The sequence below is a fragment of the Lissotriton vulgaris genome, chromosome 5 (genome assembly GCF_964263255.1).
Source record: "Lissotriton vulgaris chromosome 5, aLisVul1.2, whole genome shotgun sequence".
Classification (NCBI taxonomy): domain Eukaryota; kingdom Metazoa; phylum Chordata; class Amphibia; order Caudata; family Salamandridae; genus Lissotriton; species Lissotriton vulgaris.
The window spans coordinates 1,890,285,935-1,890,312,834 of NC_141693.1; the positions used below are offsets into that span (position 1 = coordinate 1,890,285,935).

General features: G+C 44.8%; 1 protein-coding gene across 1 annotated transcript in view; it reads left to right on the top strand.

Moving 5' to 3' along the window:
• Positions 1-15,159: 15,159 nt before the first annotated feature.
• Positions 15,160-26,900, top strand: part of LOC147717636 (E3 ubiquitin-protein ligase TRIM39-like) — a 262,498-nt gene continuing 250,757 nt past the window's right edge. Inside the window, exons 1-2 of the mRNA XM_086920537.1 lie at positions 15,160-15,573; positions 22,546-22,641. Of these exons, the coding sequence (XP_086776663.1) occupies positions 15,160-15,573; positions 22,546-22,641 (510 nt within the window). The remainder of the gene's footprint in view (positions 15,574-22,545; positions 22,642-26,900) is intronic.

Here is a 26,900-nt window from a genome sequence, read left to right on the forward strand (position 1 = left end):
GCCTAACTGCTCGTGCTACGTTACCACAGTGTTGTGCAGGAGTTGGCAAAGGGGGTAGCCCACTTGCCCTGACTTAGGAAGAAGGGTTCCTATTTGGACAGTGGCGCCTGCTATTGCCAACTAGAGACCACCATTTCTAACAATAGTGGAGATAAGGTCTGTTTACATTTGGTCTTAAATTTGATGATTGGATTTACTAGGCAGGGACTGGCATTAAATAGTTCCTAAAAATGCATCCGCAATGAAAAGACACTGCAGTAAAATATTAAACGTGGTCACCTGATATTTAAACTTTGACATATAATTCTTCATTTTACAGGGGATGAGAATGTTTCATGATACTAAATCAGCAAATGAGTTGCTTGAAGTGAACATGCACAAAATGAATGGAGGTATATGTACACCAAAGATACTCTGCATGGAAAAAATAGAAGTGGAGAAAACACTTGCAAAGTATGAAGACAATATAAACTCTGATGACAATTATGTTGGTAGCAGCAATTATTTAGAGCTATTTGTTTTTACTTCTTATAATATTTCGGATATGGATTTTTTTATGTTTAAATGTTTAAAATATCATCATTTTGTATATAGAAACAACACTTCTGGAGTAGCAAACGGATTGTAAAGTAACTATTTTTCATATCTTCATTCGGTACCCTAAAACCCCACATAAAGCACTTGAATACAAAAGTGATTTGTTTTCTGGCATTTCTGTTTGTAAATTGTAAAATTATTCAGTTTACATGTATATTAACTAGTCATATCAGTTCCACAGACAGCAGACACATCAAATTACAAATTACAAGTATTATTTCGTCCATTGGACCTTTGGACAGTATCTACAAATTTCTAATAATTCCTCCGAATGCAACATCAATAAGCATAACTAAAATCAACAAGAACATACTTATAATCAATATCTATACAACCTGGGAAAGTAAATCCTTGGATTTGAAATACATTTTAATGAAGTTGCTGTGGTCCATCTTTTACTTTGAGGCAATGTAGAAGGCGAGTGTGATAAAGGGGCTGAGACTATTTGTATACAAATACCTGGCAGTATCTGTCTGAATACATATTGGACTGTGGGGCATATTAGCAAAAACTTTGTTAAAATTAGCGCCGTATTAGCAGCAGGAAACTGCCGCTAAAACGGCGATAATGGGCTTGCTAATATGCGTTATTGAATTCCAATAGAAGCCCAGGTTGGATGTACTGCACATCTAACCTGGGCTTCTATTGGAATTCTAGAACGCATACTAGCAAGCCCGTTATTGCCGTTTTAGCGGCAGTTTCCTGCAGCTAAAACTGCGATAATTTTAACGAGGTTCTTGCTAATATGCCCCTGTAATTTATTGGAGTTGTCTCTAAGTCAGGGAAGGTGTTAGTCGAGAAGCAGTTGCTGCATCTTAATTGCGTGTGAGTCTGCAACAGAAGTATACTTTTCATACGCACTCTACACAAACTCTCATGGAGGGTATTTATTTCAGGGATCTAGCAAACCAGAGAGAAACATTTTCCAATCAACATCCTATTGCCAAGTACGAATCCAAGGCTTTTTTTGTTTAGATATCTTTTTATTAAACAAAAACATTGACATTCGGCAAAGCAGGTTGCACTGACATGGTATCGATTCCTATGGTGAATACATTCAGACATCATAGATAGCTGGGACACATATCGAGCGCCCAAATGGGCTTCAAGGAGACAGAGGTTCATCCTCCAAGGGGACCATAGGGGCCACACATATATCTCCCTGGTAGGCATTCCGCTTACACCATACAGATGACCACTTCTTAGGACAGACCCTGCCACGTAGACCATTTTCTCCCTGAACATACACCAATCTGAGTTCTTTTTCTAGGTGTCCAGAGTCGGTGATGTTCCCGCCCCCCGCATTTGTGCTATATCACGTTTGGCTACCATTGTACCCAGAGTAGCACAGAGCCTCTCCATACCAGTTAAATCAGTGGGTTCCCAAACATTGAGGAGACATCTTTTAACCTCCGGGACTATGTCTTTGTGCTAGTACTTCCCGCATGACCTCGTGTAACCCCCGCCAGTACTCCTGGACCTGTTCACACTCCTAAAGTATGGCTAGGAAAGTGCCCACCTGACCACAGTGTCTTCTACAATCTCCCCCTCCCCCCTCCTCATATGAACCAGCTACATTCTATGCAATATTTTAAGTTGGACCAGCTGTAGCCGAGTGGAAATCGCCACCTCTCGGGGAGAGGCCACCGCCTCTCGCCATTCCTCGTCGTCCAGCTCAAGGCCATCTCTTTCCCAACACTCACGTAGTCGTTCAAGGGTGTTTGGGGTATTATTAATCAATTTTTTATAAGTTAACGAAATTCCCATCCCAGAGCAACTCCCTCTGCAAGCCTTCAATTTCCCTAAAGTATCTTACAGGGACGAGATCGTGGTAATTTTGCAGGTCATATAGAAAACTGGGCAGGGGCATTATTTTGAATTGAGCTGCTCTGCCCAGCAATGAGAGTGGGAGTGCCTTCCAACCAGTGATATCTCGCCTCAGCAAGGGTGGGAGCAGGTTTCTCTCATAACGGAGCTTAGAGTCTGCGATGACAAAGATCTCAAGGTAGCGAAAGCCATACCTCACTGTTTGCATTGGGCAGTCCCTGGGTAGAGCAGGAGAATCGCCTCCTAGGATATATATGAGAGACTTGCTCCAATCAATCAAATCGCCAGAGTATTTACCAAAGGTCGAGAAAATGTCTAGTACACAACTTAGAGACATTTTGGGGGTGGCTAGGTAGAGGAGTATATCATCTGCATAGAGCGAGATGAAGTCCTCCCAATCTGCCGACCACCGTAGCCCAATAGCACTGGTTCCCTACGGATCCAGGACGCCAGTGGCTCCAGGGAGAGGGCAAATAGCAGTGGCGACAGCAGACACCCCTGACGGGTACCACAACTCAGTTTGAATGAGTCCAATCATTTATTGTTGACCACTACCTGCGCCAATGGCTCCGAGTCGAGGAGTCTAACCCATGCTGTGATGACGGGCCCAAACCCCATTTTGGTGAGAACAGCCATAGAGGCATCTAAGGACACAATCACGGCTGCCTCTTTAATGGTGTCAACCCTCCCCAACACTCCATGCACCCTCTGCAGATTTAGGTCCATGTTTCGGTGGGGCATAAAGCCCGATTTATCAGGGGGTACTTATCACCCAAGTCAAACGAGTGGCCAAGAGTTTAGCAAGGATTTTAGGTTCTGCATTAAACACGGGAGATGGGTCTGTAGGAGGCAAATTTATTTCTAGGTTTACCCTCTTTATGTATCACGACCAGTGAAGCAAGACGCTGGTCCTGCCGGAGTGACCTCACCCTCCTACTCTCTTCAAACATTTATCTAGACGTGGTTTATAAAGTTTGATCGGCAGTCCATGGGGCCTAGCCCCATCCCCGACCGGAGGTTCCTGATTGCCCGGGCTATTTCATCATTGGTGATGTCGCTTTCTAGAAAAGCTTTCTAGAAAACTCTTATCCTCTTCAGAGAGGGCAGATATGCAGATATCCCGAAGGAGATCCATGGAGTCCTCCTCGAGGAAAGATAAGTTTGATTAATATATTGCACTGTAATGCGCGGCAAACTCACTAACAATTTTTAGGGGGTCTGTGATTGTTCCGCCTGCATCGTCCGTCAACTCTGGGACAAGCCTGTTGGCCCTTTCTTTCCTGTCCAGCCAGGCCAGTAGCTACCCGGCTTTGTCTCACCATTCATACACTCTACCGTCTCTCTCCCTCCCCCAAGTTCTAGCCCTGTCAGTGGCTATACCTTTATATTCATCTCTCTTTAATTTCCAAAGGTGTCGTTTTTCCAGACTCACTTCCTCAACGAGACTCCCCTCCAGCCAGAGGATCTCATCCTCCATAGTTTCAAGATCTTCTTGGTTTTCTTTCTTGACTTCTACAATAAGTGAGAGAGCCTCCCCTTGATTACAAATTTGAACGCTTCCCACGATATTTGGGGGGATTTGACCGGCCCCTGATTTTCCTTAAAGTAGTGGTCAATGGCTAGCAAGAGCTCTTTGCAAACCACAGGGTTGCACAGGAACCAAGGGCTGATGGGCGCGACCGTTCCCACCTACATGTCTCCCAGGACCAACCGGGCCCATACCGGGGAGTGATCAGAGATACCCCCATGCCAAGTGCCCCTTTCTCCTGCATGTGGGTGTGTTGAGAAGCTCGAGTAAGGAGGTAGTAAATTAGGGGAAAGCTATGATGCGCCCCTGAGAAAAAGGTATGCTGAATGCTTTTAGGATGAAACGGCCTCCATACATCCGAGAGGCAGAGGGCCTCCAGGAAGCCAGCGACACAAGGGGCCTATGTTGCGGGGGGGGGTTGGTGACGATCCAGGGAGCCAGAGGCCACCGCATGGAAATCTCCTCCCACCCGTAAAAGAACTTCAGAAAGCGAGAGCAGTTGGGTACCCAGATCAGTGAACATTTGGCTCTGTAACCCGGGTGGAACATATACCGACATTAAGGTTAATGTGTTGCCCTCCCACTGCCCATTGATAGTGATGTACTCATCGGAGCACGTAGACTGCATGGAAAAGGGGAAGGAGTTTTTGATCATAATGCCCACTGCCCTGGACCCAGAAGTAAAACTGGAATGGGCTACTATCCTATACCCCCATCTGTTTAGTGCTTTACAAGTGTCATCAACCAGGTGCAACTCCTGGAGGAAAACCACATCAGGGGAGTCGGGTTTGGGGTATTGGAGGACTGAAGTGTGTTTCACCTTGTCTCCAAACCCATTTACGTTCCAGCTCAGTAGAGTAAAACTCTTATCTCAGTGTGTGCCCATGATGATTTTTCAGTTGTAAGCCTACCTTCAATCGCCATTATAATCGTAGCTGCCGATTGAACTATAACAAGTGAACACCCCCCCCCGAACCCGTCCACCCCCTCCTTTCTCCCCTGCACTCTGGGCCTAAAACTACCCATGAAATCAACTTTGCAGAGTGCCTGTCGCCCAACTTAAGAACTACGAGTAGCTAAATGTGGGAAAAGGCGCTCCATCCCTCCACCCCACCACCATTCTCCCAAACCAACAAGGTTTATTCCCGAGTGGGGCAGTCACCAGTGTCTTTCAAAACAGGAAACGTGATACGACTCAACCAGTCAGAGTTCTCCAGGACGTCCACCGCCACCAACTTTTCCTTCTCATCTCAGCACTGGGCAAAGGGCAAAATGGGCGTCAGAGCTCACCAAGCCCGGGTATGTCTCGTAGTCAGAGTTCCATATTGATCAAGTATCAGCGGGCATTGTATTCCGTTGGGTCTCTCCATCCCTCCAGCCAATCCGCCACTGCCTTCGGGAGATCGAAAAACCAGGCTTTTCCCTCCGCCTCAAACCGTAGCCGAGCTGGGAAGAGCATTGCATACTACAGTCCTTTATCTCTAACATCAAGAAAGGATCGCCTTTGTTTTTGTACGGCTTGAGTAAAGTCCCGGAAGACAGAGATGACTGCATTTTCATATTTGAGTGGTGGCGCCACCCTAGCACTCTGTAAGATCATGTCCCAGTCACGAACGTTAAGCAGCCTAGCCAATATAGGAGGGGCGACGGGTTTGGGATGCCCCCCGGGGACTCTGTGGGTCCACTCAACCACAAAGAATTGCAACAGGTCCTTAGGGCGTAGATGGTTGAGTATGAGAACCTCAACGAACAGATCTGGTGCCTGTCCCTCCACCTTCTCCGGCACCCCAATTATTCGTACATTATTTCATCTGGAGTGCCCCTCATAGTCGTCCAACTTGTCCTTGGCAAATTTTCTAAAGGCTGTCAGGTCTTGGATTTCGGATTGGAGTTGTGAGACGTGTTGAGGTCACCTCCAGTTGCTTGAGCGTATCGCTCATTTTGGTGAGGTCAGCTCGAATGAGCGTCATCTCCACCATGATTGCGTCTGTCCGTTGCTCCATAGATGTTTTCACCCTGGCAATTACCGCCATGACGACTTTTAGGGTAGGTTGGGAAATGTTCCCCTCTGGCCCCCCCGCAGGCCTATCCCGGGAGAGGTGCTCGGGAATGGCTGCCTTTGGGCAAGTATATAGGTCCAGCTTCTTCTGCTGCGTAGTCTTTGTGCCTCTCCCACCTGACATCGTGCCCCACCGGGGTGAGTTTTCCTCTCCGTCTGCTGCTTTCTGGATCCTGCTGGCGTAGACCGTGACCGCCTTTGCTATTGAGTTAAGGCAGGGGCGAGGGCGCGGACTCCTGGACGGTAGGTGCTGGAGGGCAGAGTAGGCATCTCCCCGCCGCAGCACTTCATGCCAAATCACAGCAGGGACCACGCACCCGCGCCACTTCTATTTATTGTCCGATGGGTGTGTGTCCAGCGCAGGTGTCCCGGAGGTGGGCCCCCCACTTCCACCCCAGAGTACACGTTTGTGGGTTCTCACGCCTGCACTCCGGTCAATAGGATACACCTATATTGGGGCTCTCTGAGCTCTGGCCATACCTTCACCAGGCAGGCCGCACCAATCTCAGGAGAAGTAGAGATATTGTGCCGCTCCGGGATGGCTGGAGCACCGCTGTACTGGAGTTCACAATCCCGGGGGCACTCAAGATCCTCTGGCATCTGCCTGCCACCATGGTTCTGTGGGGAGGTGCAAAACGTCCCCAGCACCCCCTTCTAGGGCTGGCGGACTCACCGCGAGGTAGGCTCCGGGGCCCCAACACTCCTCTTGGAATATCATGGGGGGAGACCCCACGCCGACATCTTCCCTTCCTCTCGGGACCAGGCCCCAGGCTGCGATGTTTCGTGGTGCGCCTACCTCACACTCATGCACCCTCGTCAGCTCCATCCATCAATTCAAGTCTTGGCTTTCTGCTGCGGGAAGCCGCAAATTGCGGAGCGCACCACTCCTCCAGTATTGGCTCAGCAGACCCGATTTTAGGGTCAGTAGAGTCCGGGACACTTCTGGCAGCTTTACCCCTGCTCGGGGTATGGATTAAATAAACTGATCGTGGTTTCAGGGGGAGGGCTCTGGAGCTACTCTATTTTGCACCATCACGCATCAGCTCGTAGCCACGACCCAGTCAAAGAACTTGAGCCTCACAGTATACAAACATCTTCAGCATGGAGCTTGAGCATTAGCACTGATTGTGAAGTTTCTTCTCAGGTTTCAAACACACAAGCTATCTTTCAACATTTTTTTCTGTTTTGAGCCTATGTCCTGCTACTTCTGTATAAAGGCTTCCCATTATTTCAGCCTTGCAGGTACCTTATTGACAGATGACAGGACATCTTGAATGCCACGGCGCAACTGATACTTAGTATTTTGAACATAACTGTATAAAAATGTGTTAAAGTGTGCATGAATCATGTGTGATGCTCCATTTATTATGATCAATAAAAATATGTGTAAGTGGAGTTCATCTTGATGGAAGAAAGGATAGTTAATTATTAGTCTACAACTCCATAGGTATTGTCTCGAGGGAGGTACAGTAGGTAGAGGTGAAAACTTTGCTTGGCTAAGGCTTAATCCTTAGGGATCGTATAGGGGGCGTGGTGTCCTTGAAAAACAAAATATGTATTTGTAAGCAACGTGATTTTCCTATCGGGCAAATGCAATTACCTATTCAGACATAATACATTGAGGTGAGGGGACCCATTTGATGCCGCCTGTTGTGGAAATTTTGCTTGGTAACTGAGATATAGGTAGTGTAGAGAAGTGATCTCTTTATTAGGATTAGTATGAAAATGGGTGAGCCAAGTTGATGATCATGGGACAAAGGATGGTTACTTATTCTTTTATAACTCCATTGGAACGCATTGGCTGAAAATTGGCACAGTGGGCACAAGTGGAACCATTGCTTGGCTGAGGATAAATACATATGGATCTTGTAGGGGGATGTGATATGTTTGAAAAACAAAATACATATTCGTGAGCCAATGTGTTTTTCCTTTAAGACAACCACAATTACTTATTTGCATGCAACAGTATAGGAATGCATTGAGGTGAGGGCAACCAGTTTGGTGCCACCTGTTGTGACAAATTTAGCTTGGCTCAGGCAATTTACATATCAGAAGAATAGAGGGGGCCTTCCTTTTATTAGGATTAATATGAAAATTAGTGAGCCAAGTTAATCTTCATGGGAGAAAGGATGGTTACTTATTCGTTTATAACTCCGTGGGAAAGCATTGGATGGAAAGTGGCACAGTGGGCACAAGTGGAACCGTGGCATGGCTCAGGCTAAATACATATGGACCTTGTAGAGGGATGTGGTATGTTTGAAAAACAAAATACATATTTGTGAGCCAATGGGTTTTTCCTATAAGAGATCCACAATTACTTATTTGCATGCAACTATTTAGGAATGCATTGAGGTGAGGGCAACCAGTTTGGTGCCACCTGTCGTGACAAATTTAGCTCGGCTCAGGCAATTTACATATCAGAAGTATAGAGGGGGCCTTCCTTTATTAGGATCAATATGAAAATTAGTGAGCCAAGTTGATCTTCATGGAAGAAAGGATGGTTACTTATTTGTTTATAACTTTATTAGAAGGCATTGGCTTGAAAGTGGCACAGCGGGCACAAGTGGAACCGTGGCATGGCTCAGGCTTAATCCTTATGGAGCTTGTAGGAGGATGTGGTTGGTTTGAAAAACAAAATACATATTTGTGAGCCAATGTGTTTTTCCTATAAGACAACCACAATTACATATTTGCATGCAACTGTATAGGAATGCATTGCGGTGAGGGCAACCAGTTTGGTGCCACCTGCGTTGACCAATTTTGCTCGGCTCAGGCAATTTACATATCCGAAGTATAGAGGGGGCCTTCCTTTATTAGGAACAATATGAGAATTAGTGAGAAAAGTTGATCTTCATGGGAGAAAGGATGGTTACTTATTCGTTAATAACTCCATAGGAAAGCATTGGCTGGAAAGTTGCACAGTGGGCACAAGTGGAACCGTGGCATGGCTCATTCTAAATACATATGGAGCTTGTAGGGGGATGTGGTATGTTTGAATAACAAAATACGTATTTGTGAGCCAATGTGTTTTTCCTATAAGCCAACCACAATTACTTATTTGCATGCAACTGTATAGGACTGCATTGAGGTGAGGGCTACCAGTTTGGTGCCACCTGTGGTGACACATTTATCTTGGCTCGGGCAATTTACATATCAGAAGTATAGAGGGGGCCTTCCTTTATTAGGATCAATATGAAAATTAGTGAGCCAAGTTGATCTTCGTGAGAGAAAGGATGGTAACTTATTTGTTTATAACTCCATAGGAAAGCATTGGCTTGATAGTGACATAGTGGGCACAAGTGGAACCATGGCATGGCTCAGGCTAAATACAAAAGGAGCTTGTAGGGGGATGTGGTATGTTTGAAAAACGAAATACATATTTGTGAGCCAATGTGTATTTCCTTTAAGACAACCATAATTACTTATTTGCATGCAATTATATAGGAATGCATTGAGGTGAGGGCAACCAGTTTGGTGCGACCTGTGATGACAAATTTAGCTTGGCTCAGGCAATTTACAAATCAGAAGTGTAGAGGGGACCTTCCTTTATTAGGAACATTATGAAAATTAGTGAGCCAAGTTGATCTTCAGGCGAGAAAGGATGGTTACTTATTCGTTTATAACTCCATAGGAAAGCATTGGCTGGAAAGTGGCACAGTGGGCACAATTGGAACCATGGCATGTCTCAGTCTAAATAAATATGGAGCTTGTAGGGGGATGTGATATGTTTGAATAACAAAATACATATTTGTGAGCCAATGTGTTTTTCCTATAAGACAACCACAAATACTTATTTGCATGCAACTGTATAGGAATGCATTGAGGTGAGAGCAACCAGTCTGGTGCCACCTGTTGAAATAAATGTAGCTCGGCTCAGGCAATTTACATATCAGAAGTATAGAGGGGGCCTTCCTTTATTAGGATCAATATGAAAATTAGTGAGCCAAGTTGATCTTCATGGGAGGAAGGATGGTTACTTATTCGTTTATAATTCCATAGGAAAGCATTAGATGGAAAGTGGCACAGTGGGCACAAGTGGAACCGTGTCATGGCTCAGGCTAAATACATATGGAGCTCGTAGGGGGATGTGGTATGTTTGAAAAACAAAAAACATATTTGTGAGCCGATGTGTTTTTCCTATAAGAGATCCACAATTACTTATTTGCATGCAACTATATACGAATGCATTGAGGTTAGGGCCAACAGTTTGGTGCCATCTTTGGTGACAAATTTAGCTTGGCTCAGGCAATTTAGCTTGGCTTAGGCAATTTACATATCAGAAGTATATAGGGGGCCTTCCTTTGTTAGGATCAATATGAAAATTAGTGAGCCAAGTTGATCTTCATGGAAGAAAGGATGGTTACTTATTCGTTTATAACTCCATGAAAACGCATTGGCTTGAAAGTGGCACAGTGGGCACAAGTGGAACCGTGGCATGGCTCAGGCTAAATACATATGGACCTTGTAGAGGGATGTGGTATGTTTGAAAAACAAAATACATATTTGTGAGCCAATGGGTTTTTCCTATAAGAGATCCACAATTACTTATTTGCATGCAACTATTTAGGAATGCATTGAGGTGAGGGCAACCAGTTTGGTGCCACCTGTCGTGACAAATTTAGCTCGGCTCAGGCAATTTACATATCAGAAGTATAGAGGGGGCCTTCCTTTATTAGGATCAATATGAAAATTAGTGAGCCAAGTTGATCTTCATGGAAGAAAGGATGGTTACTTATTTGTTTATAACTTTATTAGAAGGCATTGGCTTGAAAGTGGCACAGTGGGCACAAGTGGAACCGTGGCATGGCTCAGGCTTAATCCTTATGGAGCTTGTAGGAGGATGTGGTTGGTTTGAAAAACAAAATACATATTTGTGAGCCAATGTGTTTTTCCTATAAGACAACCACAATTACATATTTGCATGCAACTGTATAGGAATGCATTGCGGTGAGGGCAACCAGTTTGGTGCCACCTGCGTTGACCAATTTTGCTCGGCTCAGGCAATTTACATATCAGAAGTATAGAGGGGGCCTTCCTTTATTAGGAACAATATGAGAATTAGTGAGAAAAGTTGATCTTCATGGGAGAAAGGATGGTTACTTATTCGTTAATAACTCCATAGGAAAGCATTGGCTGGAAAGTGGCACAGTGGGCACAAGTGGAACCGTGGCATGGCTCATTCTAAATACATATGGAGCTTGTAGGGGGATGTGGTATGTTTGAATAACAAAATACGTATTTGTGAGCCAATGTGTTTTTCCTATAAGCCAACCACAATTACTTATTTGCATGCAACTGTATAGGATTGCATTGAGATGAGGGCAACCAGTTTGGTGCCACCTGTGGTGACACATTTATCTTGGCTCGGGCAATTTACATATCAGAAGTATAGAGGGGGCCTTCCTTTATTAGGATCAATATGAAAATTAGTGAGCCAAGTTGATCTTCGTGGGAGAAAGGATGGTAACTTATTTGTTTATAACTCCATAGGAAAGCATTGGCTTGATAGTGACATAGTGGGCACAAGTGGAACCATGGCATGGCTCAGGCTAAATACAAAAGGAGCTTGTAGGGGGATGTGGTATGTTTGAAAAACGAAATACATATTTGTGAGCCAATGTGTATTTCCTTTAAGACAACCATAATTACTTATTTGCATGCAATTATATAGGAATGCATTGAGGTGAGGGCAACCAGTTTGGTGCCACCTGTGATGACAAATTTAGCTTGGCTCAGGCAATTTACAAATCAGAAGTGTAGAGGGGACCTTCCTTTATTAGGAACATTATGAAAATTAGTGAGCCAAGTTGATCTTCAGGCGAGAAAGGATGGTTACTTATTCGTTTATAACTCCATAGGAAAGCATTGGCTGGAAAGTGGCACAGTGGGCACAATTGGAACCATGGCATGGCTCAGTCTAAATAAATATGGAGCTTGTAGGGGGATGTGATATGTTTGAATAACAAAATACATATTTGTGAGCCAATGTGTTTTTCCTATAAGACAACCACAAATACTTATTTGCATGCAACTGTATAGGAATGCATTGAGGTGAGAGCAACCAGTCTGGTGCCACCTGTGGTGACACATTTATCTTGGCTCGGGCAATTTACATATCAGAAGTATAGAGGGGGCCTTCCTTTATTAGGATCAATATGAAAATTAGTGAGCCAAGTTGATCTTCATGGGAGGAAGGATGGTTACTTATTCGTTTATAATTCCATAGGAAAGCATTAGATGGAAAGTGGCACAGTGGGCACAAGTGGAACCGTGGCATGGCTCAGGCTAAATACATATGGAGCTCGTAGGGGGATGTGGTATGTTTGAAAAACAAAAAACATATTTGTGAGCCGATGTGTTTTTCCTATAAGAGATCCACAATTACTTATTTGCATGCAACTATATACGAATGCATTGAGGTTAGGGCCAACAGTTTGGTGCCATCTTTGGTGACAAATTTAGCTTGGCTCAGGCAATTTAGCTTGGCTTAGGCAATTTACATATCAGAAGTATATAGGGGGCCTTCCTTTGTTAGGATCAATATGAAAATTAGTGAGCCAAGTTGATCTTCATGGAAGAAAGGATGGTTACTTATTCGTTTATAACTCCATGAAAACGCATTGGCTTGAAAGTGGCACAGTGGGCACAAGTGGAACCGTGGCATGGCTCAGGCTAAATCCTTATGGAGCTTGTAGGGGGATGTGGTAGGTTTGAAAAACAAAATACATATTTGTGAGCCAATGTGTTTTTCCTATAAGACAACCACAATTACTTATTTGCATGCAACTGTATAGGAATGCATTGAGGTGAGGGCAACCAGTTTGGTGCCACCTGTGGTGACAAATTTAGCTTGGCTCAGGCGATTTACATATCAGAAGTATAGAGGGGGCCTTCCTTTATTAGGATCAATATGAAAATTGATGAGCCAAGTTGATCTTCATGGGAGAAAGGATGGTTACTTATTCTTTTGTAACTCTATAGGAAAGCATTGGCTTGATAGTGGCACAGTGGGCACAAGTGGAACTGTGGCATGGCTCAGGCTAAATGCATATGGGGCTTGTAGGGGGATGTGGTATGTTTGAAAAACAAAATACATATTTGTGAGCCAATGTGTTTTTCCTATAAGACAACCACAATTACTTATTTGCATGCAACTATATAGGAATGCATTGAGGTGAGGGCAACCAGTTTGGTGCCACCTGTGGTGACAAATTTAGCTTGGCTCAGGCAATTTACATATCAGAAGTATAGAGGGGGACTTCCTTTGTTAGGATAAATATGAAAATTAGTGAGCCAAGTTGATCTTGATGGGAGAAATGTAGGTTAATTATTCATCAATAACTTCATATGAATGCATTGGCTTGACGGTGGCACAGGTGCTAACATTGCTTGGCTCAGTGTTAGTCCTTCTGGAGATTGTAGGAGGATGGATTGTTTTTAAAATGATTGTGATGAAATGTGAATTTCTTATAGGGAAAGTTGGATTACTTATTAGAATATAACTGCCCGGGATGGTTTGAGGTCAAGGCAACCCATATGTGCCACAAATTATGATCAGCTCAGACAACTTACAAACAGGTTCTGTAAAGGAGTGGTCCATTGCTTAAATTGAGATGGTGGCAAAGTTGTCCCATGTTTTGGTGGAAAGGTTGCTAGTGTCAGACTTAATACTAATAGACGTCATAGTGTTATGTTTCAAAAACAACATATTCATTGTATGGCAATGCAGAGTCCCATAAAATGGAGTTACATGAATTATTTACAATTGCATTTTATATAAAATGTTGCTTGCAAATAAAATGCTGGCTGAATAAGATGCTGACTAAATGAGATGCTAGCTTCAGTCAGCGAATAAGAAGCTGGCCGAATAAGTAGCTAACTTCAGCCTGCGAATAAGAAGCTGGCCGAATAAGTAGCTAACTTCAGCCTCATCACTGCCACCCTGCTGGCATCAGTGCAACCTTCAGTCAAATCAAAGACCAAACATTTTGGTCCCTTGGAAAATGTTTGCAAGTACCCATGCATTAAAGGATATTATGTGTACAGCTGTTTTATGGCGCTCATGATTGACTGTAATACTTCCAGCCTGTTGTAAACCGAGAAAGTCACCCCTGAGTAATCGTTTTTGGGACTGGGAAGGAAACCTCAATCCCACCCAAGGAACAGTTTGCAGAAATGAAGGCCAATTATAAAACGGCATAACAAAACAGGTACGCATTGGCTTTACTTTGTTAAAACTTGCGAGCACAAACCATGTAATTGTAGATATGCTCAGGTTTTTCCATACAAAATTAGTATAGCAAATCGGGAATGGGTGATAATGCATTTATGACATAGGATTTTTTAAAAGGTGTTTTGTTGGCGTTGCAAACCCTCACACTTCCACTCAACTATTTGTCAGCTTAACGTTCAACAGCGCTGTATTCATGTGAATACATTCCTTATTAACTTCAGTGAAGATAAATGTGTTTCTAAAGCAGCATTATGTATTCTGGGCTGCAATTTCCAGCTCCTAAGTAAAGAAATGGTAGCACTCGGCCATTTCTACACAGTTTGTGTTAGGTGTGTGAGTGCACAACTACCTGTTTCTACTTGTTACATTGTACAAGGCAATCAAGTGTCGCACATGAGCACACCGAAAATCCAGAAATGTCGCATATAAGCAATCTGAAACTTTGGCAGTTGTGCACATGCTCCAAGTGCATAGGCTGACCCTATGCTTTTGGTGTATAAGCTTACACTCTGCTGCACACACTCCACTCATCTGCACACACTCTAGTGCATAGGTTGACTCAGCACTGTTGTACACACTCCCATTTCAGTTGCGTGCGCACAGTAAATCGGATGATACAAGTGCGCACCACTCACGCTCTCTCACTCTGAGCGCGTAGATTGATACTCGTGCACACACTCCTGAGTGCTTAGGCTGACATTGAGCTCACGTACACACCTTGCTCTGCTGCACGCAGCCCCAGCTCAGTCATGGCCACTCCCTGCTTTGCTTTTGGCATTCCCAGGTTAGATTTCTGAAAGTGCAGAACCAGTAAAAGAGGGGGCATGTATAAGGAGAGCGAGCAAACAAGGCACTTTCCCTTCACAAGCTGGGAGAAACAAAACTTAACTTGACCTCTTTCTCTCCGACAGGAACATGGCTGCAGCAGCTCCTCTCCAGAGCCTGAAGGAGGAGGCCACGTGCTCCATATGTCTGGACTATTTCTCAGACCCGGTGTCTGTGGAGTGTGGACATGCCTTTTGTCTGTCCTGTATTACCCAGTGCTGGGTGGGGCTGCAGACAGACTTCCCATGTCCTCAGTGTAGATCAGTCTCGGAGATCAAATTCCTCCGGCCCAACAGGCAACTGGCGAACATGGTGGAAATCGCAAAACAGCTTCAAGTATCTACTGGTATCCCCCAGGAGGTGAATATGTGCCGAGAACACGAAGAGAAGCTGAAACTGTTTTGTGAAGTGGACCAGAAGCCCATCTGTGTGGTCTGCAGCATGTCACGTGATCACAAGCAGCACAGGGTGCTCCCCATTCGAGAAGCTGCCCAGGAGTACAAGGTATGTGTGCTGTAGACTAAAGCTGGGTCAGTGGTGGGCTAGACTACGGTTCTCGCCATTCAAGAGATTGCATCCTAATTAAGCCTGGGCGGAGTTCCGCTACGCAAAGTGCAAAAAAAACTGCAGCGATACGCAGAGCTCCGCAAGCTGGGGAGTGTGTTCGATAAATGCTGTTCGCTGTGATTTTCAGTGCCAGGTACTTGTCCGCACTGTGCAATAATCTCTAATTGACATCATGCACAGCGCAAGTGGGTGCTGCTTCCTTTCTCCCGAGCGGCAGCTTTCTCAACGCGAACGAACGGTTTCTCAACGCGAGTGGTCGCAAGCAGACGCGACCACTCGCAATGAAGAATCTGACCGCCCGCGTTGAGAAATTTCACCGGGAGGTTGATTTTCCACGCTGATTTTCCACGCTCGCCAACTTGGTGTTGACGATCGCAAACAAAGAAAAATCTCGCCAGAAGGTGAATTTTACTCACTCACGCTTGCCAACTTGACCTTGACGAACGCAAGTAAGGGAAAAAACAGAGCAGAGTTTTTCAGAATTCCGCGAGCTCCGCTTAACGCGGAGTGCGGAAAACTCCACGAGCGGAGTTCCTCCCAGATTTAATCCTAATGGATGTACCTTATGCCACCGGTCTTAAAACCGCGCGGCACACCTCGCAATCAGTATCAAAATAAATCTCCACACCTCCCCAGTCATTCCTGATAAAAGGTCACATTGGGCCCTCTAGGGTGAACGATCTGCTAACATATTACAAATCATGTATATTGTGTGCGCTTTTAAAGGGCATATCAAACTATACCTGCAATAGCTGAAATATTAAATATGTTCAGAGATGTCTGATGGCCCCATGTCTTGTGCAACAATTTCAGCAAGTCGTAGTATTCTAGCCAGCAGCATTTTGAGACGTGTAGATTTATCTTTTAACTTTGTAAGGATGGGACCATACATCAAAGCAGGCATACTGATTGTATCTGAAATGCCAGTATTGGCCGAAGTAATCTCGCAGGTCAAGGGGCAAGTTCCCTGCTGTACTGGAGAATGTGGTAAAATAAAGGCAAAGTATTTTTTGGGTCAACATTTCTTTAACTCCCTCCTAATGTTTTTGACGCATTTGGATTCATTTGCTTGTAATTTATTTTTAATTTATTGTATTATTGTTAATAAAAATAGACTAAAACATTGCTATTGTATATTTATTTTAATACATTCTGTCTTAGGATCTCACTTCAATTGTTTATCTGTCTTGATATGTTTTTCACTGCTTATAGTCAGTTATCATACATTTAAAAACACCACTGAGAATGATGTATTCTATTAGAGGATGTGCCCTTAAGCTAGCTAAATGGTTTTTAGCTTGCTTGCTGTATTTAATATGATATAGAATAATTTTGAAAACATAAGCGCATACTTTTGGGGGCCTATGAGCAATTGAAGGGGAGCGTCTATAAAATGTTTTGAAGACTGTTATCCTGTACCAAACGTAGAAAATAGAAACTTAAAAATTTTATCATCACACGGTAGAGCTAAAATAATACTTCCTTGTGCAATGCTTGTGGAAATATAGCTATTGGGATTGTTGAAAGTGGCCTAAGTATGTGTACTATAGGCAACCCAGTGGAATTATGTGGCAAGGGAAGAAAACATTGTTGCGTCAGGGTTGACTAAATTATGTTTCAAGAAAAAGCAGATTATGCTGCATAATGCGCAGGGGCGGATTGGCAAGGCGGGCATTCGGGAACGGGCCGAAGGGCCGGTGCCTCAGTGCCCTCTGTGGGCCGTTTTTTTTCTCCCCAGTCCCAGTCCACAGAGAGTGGACCAGGAAAGGGGAGAAAAAAAACGGCCCACAGAGTGCACGGAGACAGAGACACTGAAAATGAAAGCAGCCTCGCTGTGCGGCCAGACAGCAATTGTCAGCTGTGGCCTCTCCTTCACTCCTGCCCTGCCAAGCAATCAAGCTGAGGCTGGGCAGGGGTGATTGTTTGCAATAATCGGCCTCCCTGGGGGCCAGGTGTTTCTCTGGCCTTTGAGCCATTTGCACCTCGGCCCCCCTGGGGCCCATGCAGCCCAGAAACGGTGTTAGTCTTAACACCTCGCCCACAGCCCTTCACGGTCAGGGCATAGTGGACGAGGAAGATTGGGTCTTGCTGTGGGGGCCTGGTGATGTTTGGAATTTTTTTGTTTTATTTATTTATTTATGCGATTTTATATAGCGCGGACTTTACCGAAGGTGTCAGAGCACTTCACACTAGGAACATCAATAATACATGAGGAGAAAATTATAAGTGGACAAATTACAAAAGCAAACGTTAAGTTACATGAATCAAAAGTGACAATAGTGAGCAACCAAAATACAAGAGGAGCAAACGATACATTACAGGAGGAAAAAGTGACATGTGTGCAGGTTACAAAAGCGTACAAAATACAAGTAGAGGTATAATACTGCAATTAATGGCAGACACTCCAGCACAAGAACAAACGTTACGTAGGCAATGGTGGCACTTGTGCAAGTATCTAAAGAAAACAAAAGTGAGAGGAGCAAACAGTGTGTTACAAGAGAAAAGTGACTTGTGCAAGTTACAAAAGGGTACCATACACAGGTACAAGGGTAATACTACAGTAAATGGTAAACACTCAAACTGCCAGAACACACTGGGAAGGCACTTCCCATGCACCAGCTTCACCTCAGCCTCCCCCATGGCTACCTGGCTACCTTGGATGACCCAGAAAGCCGTGTTTTGTGCTCCCCTGCCAGGACATTTTCCCAAGGCCTGGAGGGTTGATTAATTTTCTAATTGCAGGGGCCATGTTCATGTGCTCCTGAGCTGAAGGTCTGGGGAGGGCTGAGTAGGTTAGTAATAGCAGGGGCTTTGCTGCTTTTCAGGTGCTCCTGTGCTGGAGGGCTGGAATAATTTTGTGACAAAAAGGGGCCTTGCTATTTTTTTTAGTTGCTCAGCATGTAGGCCATTGTCACCTTGGCCCTGTGTCGTGCGCAAGAACAGTATCCTCCCACTTTTATTCCTTGTCTGTGCAAATGGTGTTTCATGAAAGGACACGCCCCTTGAATGTGGGCCACGCCCCTTAAATATGGGCCACGCCTCTTGAATGTGGGCCACTTTTTTCGTCAGTGCCCGGGCCGAATTGTGATCCCAATCCGACCCTGATAATGCGGCACATTTTCTGATAGTATTCATTATTTTGTCATTTATACACCTGTTAGTACTGTCTAGGCATGGGTTGCACCTCATTATTGCCAAGACAGATGACTGCGGTTGTTACTTGCCATAGATCCGTGTGGGCGGGGGTGCATATAGGGAAACATACAAGCAGAATCTCTTCATGAGTTGGTTGTTAGGTCATGACGTTTACATAGAAGCAGTCTTAGCAAATACAGTGCCAGCGACAGGCGTCTCTTTACATATTCACCAATTAAAAATCTGTAGCAGAAAATGTAAATATTTGCTTAATGATTCGGACTGCTAATAAAACTGGAGAGACCACCCAGCAAGTCAATGCCGAAGGCAGTTTGCCTAAACAAGCCAGTGACAGCAGGTCAGAGCACCAGTCATGCTCCGTGGTTGAGGCTGCCTCGGAAGGGCTGGGGGCGTTCCCATGATGGCCGACGTCTAATGTGCTGCACCGCTCTGGATTTGGGGGTGTAAGATAGTCTCTGTCGGGTAAGGCAGCTGGAGAGCAGCACACCGTCACTGGGTTTGGTGCGGCCTAGCCTCCGGCCACGCATTGCTCCAGCCCCGTCCCGGCGCTTTTAAAGTCCTCCGCTTGCGGTATTTCAGGCACTCTGCCGCCCTGGACGGCTCCGATTCAAGTGGGCACTTTAATGCATCCAAGCCAGTCGTCCTGGACTGAAAGCGGCCAGGATGGAAGGCAGGATGGGTGAAGTTGGGACTGCTGGCGGAGCCTCAGTGTTGCGTGGACATCTTGGTAGGCGGCCACGCCCCCTCTTTAAGGAACCCCTGGCAGTAAGATCTGTAGGTCAAGGCCCCCCTCCAAGGAGCAGCTAAGATTAAACTCTTTGCGGAGGATATGATTCTCTGTCTAGCCGCAGAGGGGAAAAACATCCTCAATGCGCTTGCCAAAATGCAGACATTCACGGATATCTGGGATAAAGAAGAAACCAGACTAAATCTGAGGTCCTTTTGTTTAATAGCACCTTTTCAGTTATACCTGCCAAAATGAGGACGCACTACTCTGCTACTCGCCCTGTTAGATATCTGGATATTAAAGTCTCATACCACTTTGCAGATCTATTCCAATTAAACTATATGGCCACCCTTAATAAGGTGTGGGTTACTTTTTAATGGCAATCCTTGCCTCTAACGATTGTATGGCTCATTGCTCTTATTAAAATGGCTATTCTCATGCTATTTGTTTTTATCTTCTGTAATGCCATGATTGAAGTACCTCAGACATATTTTTAACAAGATAGACCAATCACTAGGTCACTTTCTGTCGTAGATGTAGAAGGCCTGTACCAACTTGAGGGCATTACAACTCAAAACCGAGGATGGTGCTCCCCCACATCATGAAGTATTATCAAGCTGGCTTATCCGAGCAGCAGCCTCAAGTGACCAGTCGGATTGTTTTTACCTCCAGTAAATGCTCTTGGATGCTGATAATCTGGTCTCAGAAGTGCGCCAGATGCAAGTTCCTCACACATCTTGGCATTTGGAATTTGTTCTCCCAATTCCATTCCGTTATGTGTATATATAAGGAATGTGATTTTTTGGGTATTCATTTAAAGAACAGAGTTACAAGGGGTTGGGAAAAGGTGGGCTTTTCTAGGCTTGGCAACTGTGCTGGAGGGGACAATGAAATCAGCTGCTTGCCAGTAGTTCTGCGACCCACGCGCCACCTTCCCCAAACTAGCCTTTTCCTATGTACAAATTAACCCCTTAATGCAGAATAATCCGCAGACATCAAAATTGCAAGAGGCAAGCTTTAGCAAAGCTTACTTTGTGCATGGCAAAACTGGAATAGGCTGTTGGTATCGCTTGTTCCCACAGCAATTATGGCCCTCAAAACATTTCAGGATATTTTGTGCAAAGTGTGGGATTAGGATTCCAACCATTAGACTGCACTTGTGTTATGTAAGCCTAGTGGCCTCTCTGCCCTTTTGGCAGTGCGCAAGAGTGAGTCTTCCCCGTTTGTATATGGGTCTCTGCTTGGGGCTTGACTGCTCACCTTTTCTGTTTTTTGTATTTTCATTATGATTGTAGGTGCTATAATAATGCGAGCACACAAGTATCATGAATTGTAGCACTGAACTAATGAATTGGGAATTATGCATCTGTGCCCAAGGGAGGCTCCCCCCTCCCTTCAGTGCAGTGGCTTTAACCTTGGGCTCCTCTATTTATGTTGGTTCTATATTTAATGTGCGAATGACGTGTACTAACTGATGAACCGAAGTACCCCAAATCACGGCAAATTGTGGTGTAATGGATTTCTTTCTACCTAATAACGAAAATTAAATATATTTAAAAAAAAAAAAGAAAAGGGTCTGAGGATCACAAATTCCCTGGGGCATGAGTCCCCATCTTTTTCAAGAATACTGCTCTCACTCCCCTCCTAGTCTGTCGAGCACAAGGGAGGCTAGTGTTCCAGCACCCTGTTTCAGCTCTAGCTTCGCAATCTTGCTAACAGGATATGGCATGAGTCTGCCTTCAAACAGTCTAGCCATTTCCCCACGGTCCCCTTCCCAGCGGCTGTGGAACTCACCCTGAAGTCTAAGGCACCACACCTCTCTAGCTCCCCATTCCTACTCAAGGGCTGGCAATAGTAAATCTGCAGCTAAGGCACAACTACACCCTTTCCAACTAACATGTACTGATCAAGGGCCGGGACACACATTTTCTATGCCCCTCACCCTTTTCAAAACTCCTCTCATCAGTTATGAGTGGCCAACAAAACCTGGTTGCCACATCAACTTCACTGGTATGCTGGTGAAAAAGACCAGGCTAATAGCCAGGGTCCCTTCTGTGGAGCATCACAGCGATGCCAACAGAAGATGCCGATCAGGGAGCAAGCCTATTATCAGAAACTAGCCAGAGGTCATGCCCATCAAAATTCAAATGATTGCTAACTGGCCATTGCCATAATATCACAACATTCATGTAGTCATAAATGATGTCACCTAACATGCCCATCAACATACATTGTATGTCCAGAAGATGCCAATCCTGCTAACAAGACACATACATAGTTGTTAGGCTCGGACTACGACAGAAAATAGGTCCGGGTGCCAAACTAAGAGAGGATGTGTGCTAGGGCGGTCGATCTCAAATCTGAGGCACCGGGTTTGAGTCTCTGCATTGACCCTCAACATCCTTTGATTCTGGGGAAATCACTCAATCTCCCAGTGCCTAACAAAAATGAATGTCCTTGTCTAACGCAACTGGAGCTCCGTAAAGCGCTCAGATACCTTTGGGTCAAGTTCGCGCTATATAAACCTCCGGAAAAAATAAACACGCTTGGCGCCTATCCGCTTAACTGTGGCGCAAATTCCGCTGCGGTGGTTTTAATGAGTGGGCAGGGCCGCATCGCTCAACGGACGTGCGCAGCGCTGTGGAGGTATTGCTCACGATTGCCATTGGCTGACGGGAGCACTTAAGGGGCTATTATTCAATTAGATAGGTAAAAAAGTGGTTCATGTTTACAATTTGGTATAGTTTTAAATGTGTAAAGGTTTGCTGTGTTAGTGTTTTAAAAGATATGGAAGACGGCATGGATTTAAGCTTGCTTCTAGCATTGTTTGTTTTAATATCCGGAAAACCTAGTTTAAAAAGTGATTGAGCAAACCATAAAATCATCTCACAAACAGCCCAAAAAATGTCCCACACACAGCCCATTGGGCACTGCCTGATTAACCTATAGGCCAGTCCAACCCTGAGAGTTGCACACTGTCTTTATCAATCTTTATGGTTTGGAAAATATAAACTTTCTTCTTTTAGGAAAAGTTTCATAGTTATACAGACACTTTGAAGAAAATGCTGGAGGATACGATTGAACTGCATCGAAAAGAAGAGATGAAATTGAAACAGCAAGAAGTAAGAGAACAGTAATTGATATTCCAGTACCATGGTGTGAGAACTGAAAACATTGTCTCTCTTTATCAATTTCCAGCATAACCACAGCATTTATGTCAGGCATCCACTATACATGGGTCTGGGTTGTCCTGACTATGCTTTGAACTATCACAGACATCTTCCTGAAACTTAAATGCATAATGTCACTCAAAGTACCCATATGTTTGACAGCTATTATTTGGATGTTTTGTAAAGTTGATCAACCCAGGACATTTTTTTTTGTTTTGTTTTTTCAACTGTATCCTTAATTTTATGTTTAGCTATCTTCACGGGGGCATGGCTGTAGTCCAAGGGCGCTGCTAGGAAGCAAGGATATTGTTAAAGTGCATCAAAACATGTTCAGGGGTGTCTCAGTAGAGTATATAGTTTGTCTTCCAGTATTTGCCTGTTTGTGTAGTTTGACAGTTGTCACTGGTACAGTCTGTATCCTCCAGCTTCTACCTCAGCCTTCATTCATTACCGTTCTTAACCACCAGGACTTCCAAGACTTGTCATTGATGTTCAGCATGGCTGGAATTTCATAAGATGGTACCACTATCCTTGGGTGTAAATCCACCGTTGGGAGCTAGTGAAGGAAGGCGGCCTATTCTAAAACTCAGATGCAATAGTGCCTTTTTTCATCTCATACAAAAGGTTTGCACAGTATCCTGATAGAAACCATCCTCTGCTACCAGGAAAACTGATGCAGCGCGGTCTAACCTAAATCCCTCTATCTACATCTCTTGAGAACAGGAACAACTGTATTTTACTCATCAGTGGGGCCCATAACACTACAAGTCACTCATACACACCTTCTCTTAATCACACACCCTCCCTGAATCTGTGATGAGTAGAAGAGCTGCAAGTTATGCATGGTACCTTATTAACTTTATACATCTTATTGTCCTCATTAATTCTTTCCTTTTCACCAGTTTCTTTGTCAATATTTAGTATTTCAGAGCTTTCAGATTTATTTTTAGTGTTCTCAATTTCACTAGTTTTGCTCTGTTCTTGCACAACTTCCAAACTAGTGTTCGATATCTCCAGATGTCGACTTACAGGTCGATCTCAAGATATGGGATTTCAATTATTTCAGTCTCTGCTTCAGATGCTGAACTTCTATCTGATACTTCCAGATGTCGACTTACAGGTCGAGCTTCCAAATCTGGAATTCTGTTTGTTTCACTTTCTCCATCAGAATCAGAACTTGTGTTCTCTTCCAGATGTCGACTCACTTGTCGATCTTCAGGTTCTGGGACTTTGATTGAGTGGCTGGCATGAATCCATTTTTTTACACCTGCACGCTTTACTGCTGTGGTGGTAACCAATATCACCTGACGTGGTTTGTCCCAACGTGTAACCAGGTAGTTTCTCCTTTGGTGAACTTTGATAGACACCCAATCTCCAGATCCCCCCCAGGTCATGAGCTGGATGTCTCTCGAGTGCTTGCATCAGTTCCAACCTGGTGAAACACAAAATTGACTACGTCAGCCAGGCCTTTACAATAGTCCAAAATAAGATGTTATGTTATTATGTTATTAAACGTATAAAGCGCGCTGCTAGCCTAGGGTGTCCTGGCGCTGAGTCCTAGTTATCTTGGGAAGACCATGAGCTGGTTTTTTGGAGAAGAGCTAGGTTTTCAACCCCTTCCGAAAGGAAATGCGGTCTGAGGCATCTCTGAGGTGGAACGGGAGCTCATTCCAGGCTTTGGAGGCACAGTGAAGGAAGCTACGGCCTCCCAAGTTGGTTTTCTTAAACCTAGGAGTCCGTACTAGCTTAGACCTGGAGGAGCGCAAAGCTCTGCCAGAACCATACCAGCTGAGCCTCTGTCTTAGAAACTCCGGCCCAATTCCATTCACTGCCTTAAAGACCACGACGAGCGCCTTAAATCGTGATCTGAGTGGAATTGGGAGCCAGTGCAACCTCCTCAGCTCTCCTCTCACAGAGGCAAACCTAGCAGTATCAGACAGTAGTATGACTGCTGCGTTCTGCACCAATTGCAGCTTGTACACATGTTGTTTCTGTGCATTAAGATAAAGGCTGGTACAATAATCCAAGCGGGGCAGAACTAGAGCCGTGACAACCGTCCTGAGGTTGCTGTCTGAGAGGAAGAGCTTGATTTTTTTTTTTAATTATCCTGAGAACCATAAAACAGGCAGAGGTTACCTGATTCACTTGGTCCCCCATGGTAAGTTTATTGTCCACCATGACTCCCAGATTCTTGACTTTCCGAGAGGGTGTAGGACAGACTCCCAGCCCTTCCGGCCACCAATCCGGTGTTCAAACCCGGGGATTGTTGCCAAACTGTAGCACCTCCAGTTTTTGCTGAATTGAGCTTTAAACAATTAGATGCCATCCAGATGGAAATAGAGCACATACACTTCTGAAACCTGACACTCACTTCTCTTTCCGCTCCCTGCACTAGTGACAATACAATCTGAGTGTCGTCCGCGTATGAGGTAAGCTGGAACCCAAATGACCGGATGATGGTGGCCAGGGGGGCCACATAGATATTAAAGAGCGTAGGTCTCAAGGAGGAGCCCTGTGGCACCCCGCAGGGGAGTGAGAAAGGGTCAGAAATGCTCCCCTCCAGACCCGCCGTCTGAGACCTATTAGTCAGAAACGAGTGAAGCAGTTTATGTGCTACACCCTTGATTCCGATCTCCGTGAGCCGATTCAGCAGGACCCCGTGGTGGACTGTATTAAAGGCCGCGGATAGTTCCAGGAGGATTAAGATGGCATTTCCTCCCCTATCCATGGCCTCTCTTGATTTCCTCCGTAGATTTGATCAGTGCCAGGTCCGTACTGTGATACGCTCTAAACCCGAACTGTGAGGGGTCTAAGGAGTTGTTATCCAAAATGAAATTACTGAGTTGTCTATTCATTTATTTCTCCAGTACTTTCGCTGGCAAGGGGAGTCTGGAAATCGGGCGATAGTTGTTTGGGTCCTTGGGGTCCAACAATTGCTTCTTCAGCAAGGGGAGCACAGATGCCTTTTTCCAATCTCTGGGAAATATCCCGGTCTGAAAAATCAGATTTAGGAGGGGGATCAGAGCTTCTCCAATAGTATCAGGAATGGACTTAAGGATTCTAGGGGGGCAGGGGTCACTGGGAGCACCTGATTTTATGGTGAGTAACAATTTGATCGGGTCAGTCTTCTCAATGGAAGTAAAGTGATCCAGGGCGCCCTTGCTGGTTGTTGGGCATCCTGATACCTTGGGACTAGAATCAATCTGTTCACCCGAGATCTGGCCCATCAGGGAGGAATAAATGATTTCAACTTTGGTTCTAAAATGATCCGCCATCTTATTGCATAGTTCTACCGTTCCCATGCTTATTAGGGGCAGTGGGCTTGGCAACTTTACAGATCGTTCTAAACAACTCTTTGGAATTTGATTCCGCCCGGGTAATTTACAGGTAGAAGTACTCCTTCTTAGCTTTGAAAAGAGCTAGCTTATAGTTGGCAATACAAGATCTACACTTTTCCTTCCTCTCGGCAGAGTAGGATCTCCGCCAGTCCCTCTCTACTAATTTACAAGCACAATTTTTTGCCTTGAGCTCATCCGAATACCAAGGTGCAGTGGGCCAGACCCGTTTAAGGACCCATTTCTTAATAGGGACTAATTGATCACAAGCCTTAGTAAGCCAGGTCCCATAGATCTGTGTGGCTTCATCCACATCCATTGGGAGCTGGATCCTGGAATTCCCCAGGGCACTATCCAGTTGTTCCACGTCCAGCTTACCCCAGGATCCCCAGGATCTGGTACCTATCTCAGAATTCCGTCTCATACCCACGGGTCGGGGCAACCATGGCTTAATTTCAAACTTGATCGCTGAGTGATCCGACCAAGGGATCGGGAGAATTGTTGTCCCGATCAGATCTTTATTGTTAGTATAAATGCCATCCAGGGTATGGCCCTTTTCGTGAGGAGGCCCCTTCACCATTTGTTCCAAGCCACCACTGCCCAGGATTCCATTCAACCTATATGTATCAGCATCATCCGAGTTCTCAAGATAAAAATTGAAATCCCCCATTACTGAAAAGGACTCCAGACAGAGACCTTCCTCCAGCAGGGTGTGTAGGGAATCCAGGAAACTACCTTTGGGTACCGGGAGCTGATATATCAACATCCCTTTGAACGGCTTGTGACCCTCGGAATGGATGTCAAAAGCAAGGGCCTCACAGTTCAAATTGGTTGCCGATACAAACTTGGGGTAAAGGGATTCATGGTAGATGATCG